We start from the raw sequence: 2,718 nt of genomic DNA, 5'->3' as shown, positions 1-2,718 counted from the left end.
ATTTAATTGTGTTTGGGTTCCATTAAATTATAAGAGAAAGTCTTATTTTTTACTTTTGATATGTCTGGCCATTTTTTAAGAAAATAAAAGTAAAAATAAAAGAAATTTTTGAAATAAAAATCCTTTTTTAAAGCTAAAATTTGCATATTTAACAAGCGATTTTTTTATTTTAAAAAAGAGATATTTTGATATAATAAAAAGACTTTTTTATATTATTGTTTCTAAACAATACTTTCATATAAAATTTTCAATTTATTTTTTAAATATCACTTAAAAAGAGATTTGCTCTAGAAAGCACATCAAAACAACCCTTGATAACTGAGATTTGCTCAAGATTGGACTCATCATATAGTTAATATAAAAATAATAATGGTACAAGTCAATAATAGGAGCAACCAGGGAGAGCTAGCTTCACAAAATTTCCTGGAATTATTTGTTTTTTGATGACTTAGTGTTCGGTATATGCTCATAGCCGTATCCAGAAACAGCCGCAAGATAGCAAGCAATGAAAAAATAGCAGAGACAAGAAACACAACCACACCCTTGTTTTCCAAATATTCTTGATTCTCCCGGACGTTCTCAACCTCAGACCTGCATCAATGAAGAAAATAATTAACAATCAAAAGCCAAGAGTAGAAAAACAAAGGGAGTCTCTTCAGCTCTCACCTCAGAACAGCATTGTCCCTACGCACATGATCCAACTGCATGGAGATATGGGACTTCCAAGAATCTAAGTCTCTAGCATGTTTCATCTGCAAGGCCACAATTTGTTGTTAAAATAAACAGAAAGGAGACATGCAGTTGCACTGGTGTTGTATAACTAATAAACAAACATAGCAAGCATGTGTAGATAGTACAATACCATAGCATCCTGCCGGTGAAGGAAATTCCTAATGTCATCTCTGATCATTTGTATAGGTATATCCTTTTCTGCAATGTTCTTGCTGTATACTTTGAAAATATTGACATATCTAGAATTCAATTCCTCCATGTACTGCTCCAAAACAGACAAGTTCAAATCTAGAAAACGAACTTTCTGCATCAAAATCTTGAGCACAGTATCCCCCGGCATCCTGCCAACTTGTTGGCGGATTTCTTCAACTGGATCAGGAACAGCCTCCTGGTTTACAGAAGACACTTCAGAATTGGCTCCTCCAAAATTAATTTGGCCAACATCATCTTCCTCAGCAGCTCTCTTGTCTTCACCGGATGAAAATGGGTTATCTGGAGCATGTATCAAGTCCTCCAGCATCCTCTCCACTGCATCCACACCATAAACTTCAATCACACTTAGAGTGCAGTAAAATTCTGAACCATAGTGGCTCTGGAGGTTCAAATTCAGGTACCTCACCCATTTCGGCTCATGAAGAACAAACCTTTGGGCCTGCTTCACATTTGAGGCAGTAAAATTCCCAAGGAATACCCAAACATCTGTTGGATACACCAAACTTGCACGCAATTCAAAAGTTTTCAAATTGGAGGAATGATGCTCGAAATTAGCTATTTCTATTGTACCAACCAATGTTTCTTCTGAAAGTTCGATGATGACAAATTTGTCTTCTGCAGAACAAGGATTTCGAAGATATTTGTCTTTGTCTCTGGTTAAGATATTAGCGGCACCCTTGGCTTCTTTATTAGAAGCTAGAACTTTAGCCCCCTTTGATGCGGAAGCAAAATTGTATTCTGCACCACCGGGCTCTACTCTGTGGATCACATTTCCGGAGGGACCAGTACCTGACTTGATTTTGGAACTGATTGCCCTGCTCTTGAATTCATCAAGACCAAGAGGCTTAAGCATATCAGACTCAGATTCAGATCTCTCAGCTTCATCTTCTTCTCTAGTTTGCTTATCACCGGGTTTAACAGAACTTATGCTTTCTCCACTGAGAAGTGACAAATCCTCAACGGAAACGTGAGCATCTGTTTCTTTAATCTTGCAGTATGTGTCCTCTTCTTTGTTGCCATTTGATACAGCAACTGGGAGTTCTCCAGATCCATCTGCATCTGCACAAACAAATAAGGCCATGACAGACAGGTTTCAGGACTCTAAACAATTGACTTTAGATGGGTGGTCAAAAAGCAACAAAATCTTTTCATTCTCAAATCTAAATCGAGTTAACAGTGGGAAGTGGAGCACAAATGCTTTACAATTGTGAACATACAGGGCAACTCACGTGACAAGATTGAGAATGGATAAAATGAAATCGAAAAGGTATACCTGTAGCTGTGTAACCATGGCTTCGACTTATCCACAAGCTGTAGAGGAAAATCAGTCCCCACAAAACAAAAACCAAGGACATAGACAGTTTATAGAGATAGCTTCTGCAGGTTTTAGCCCTTCTTTGAAGAAGAGCTTTGCGAGATCTCTGCATTGCACTTGCACATCAATCCAATTCACTGCTCTGTGTGCTGAAAAGCGTTGAGGATCTCAATTGAATTCTAGTTTGGGGATCATCATCATCGAAGCAAGAGAGGGCGTGTAAAGTGTGTCCAGGTTGTCGAGTGTCATCAACGGAAACACATAAAACAGAATTATAGCGTTTTTAAATTCAAAACAAGACTCTCTATCTCTCTCCCCTGTATTCCATTCCAAGCGTTACCACCCTTTTATGTCTCACAAGTGTAGGAGCTTCGAATGCAATTTATTAACTGATGACTATAGATAAATTCTTACACACACTTCGATTAATCCTTCATTACCACCGTAAACAATATATG

The 2,718-nt window shown here is 37.8% G+C and overlaps 1 protein-coding gene across 1 annotated transcript; it reads right to left on the bottom strand.

Moving 5' to 3' along the window:
• Positions 1-304: 304 nt before the first annotated feature.
• LOC107491508 (SUN domain-containing protein 4-like) lies at positions 305-2,602 on the bottom strand. Its single transcript, XM_016112350.3, has 4 exons — positions 2,219-2,602; positions 863-2,004; positions 667-752; positions 305-591 (listed from the first exon to the last, which is right to left on the bottom strand). Exons 1-4 carry the CDS (start codon positions 2,370-2,372, stop codon positions 345-347), a joined length of 1,629 nt encoding a protein of 542 aa, XP_015967836.1. The 5' UTR covers positions 2,373-2,602; the 3' UTR covers positions 305-344.
• Between the last annotated feature and the right edge of the window lie 116 nt (positions 2,603-2,718).

The sequence above is a fragment of the Arachis duranensis genome, chromosome 5 (assembly GCF_000817695.3).
Source record: "Arachis duranensis cultivar V14167 chromosome 5, aradu.V14167.gnm2.J7QH, whole genome shotgun sequence".
Classification (NCBI taxonomy): Eukaryota; Viridiplantae; Streptophyta; class Magnoliopsida; order Fabales; family Fabaceae; genus Arachis; species Arachis duranensis.
This window is presented reverse-complemented; position numbering and strand designations above follow the sequence as displayed.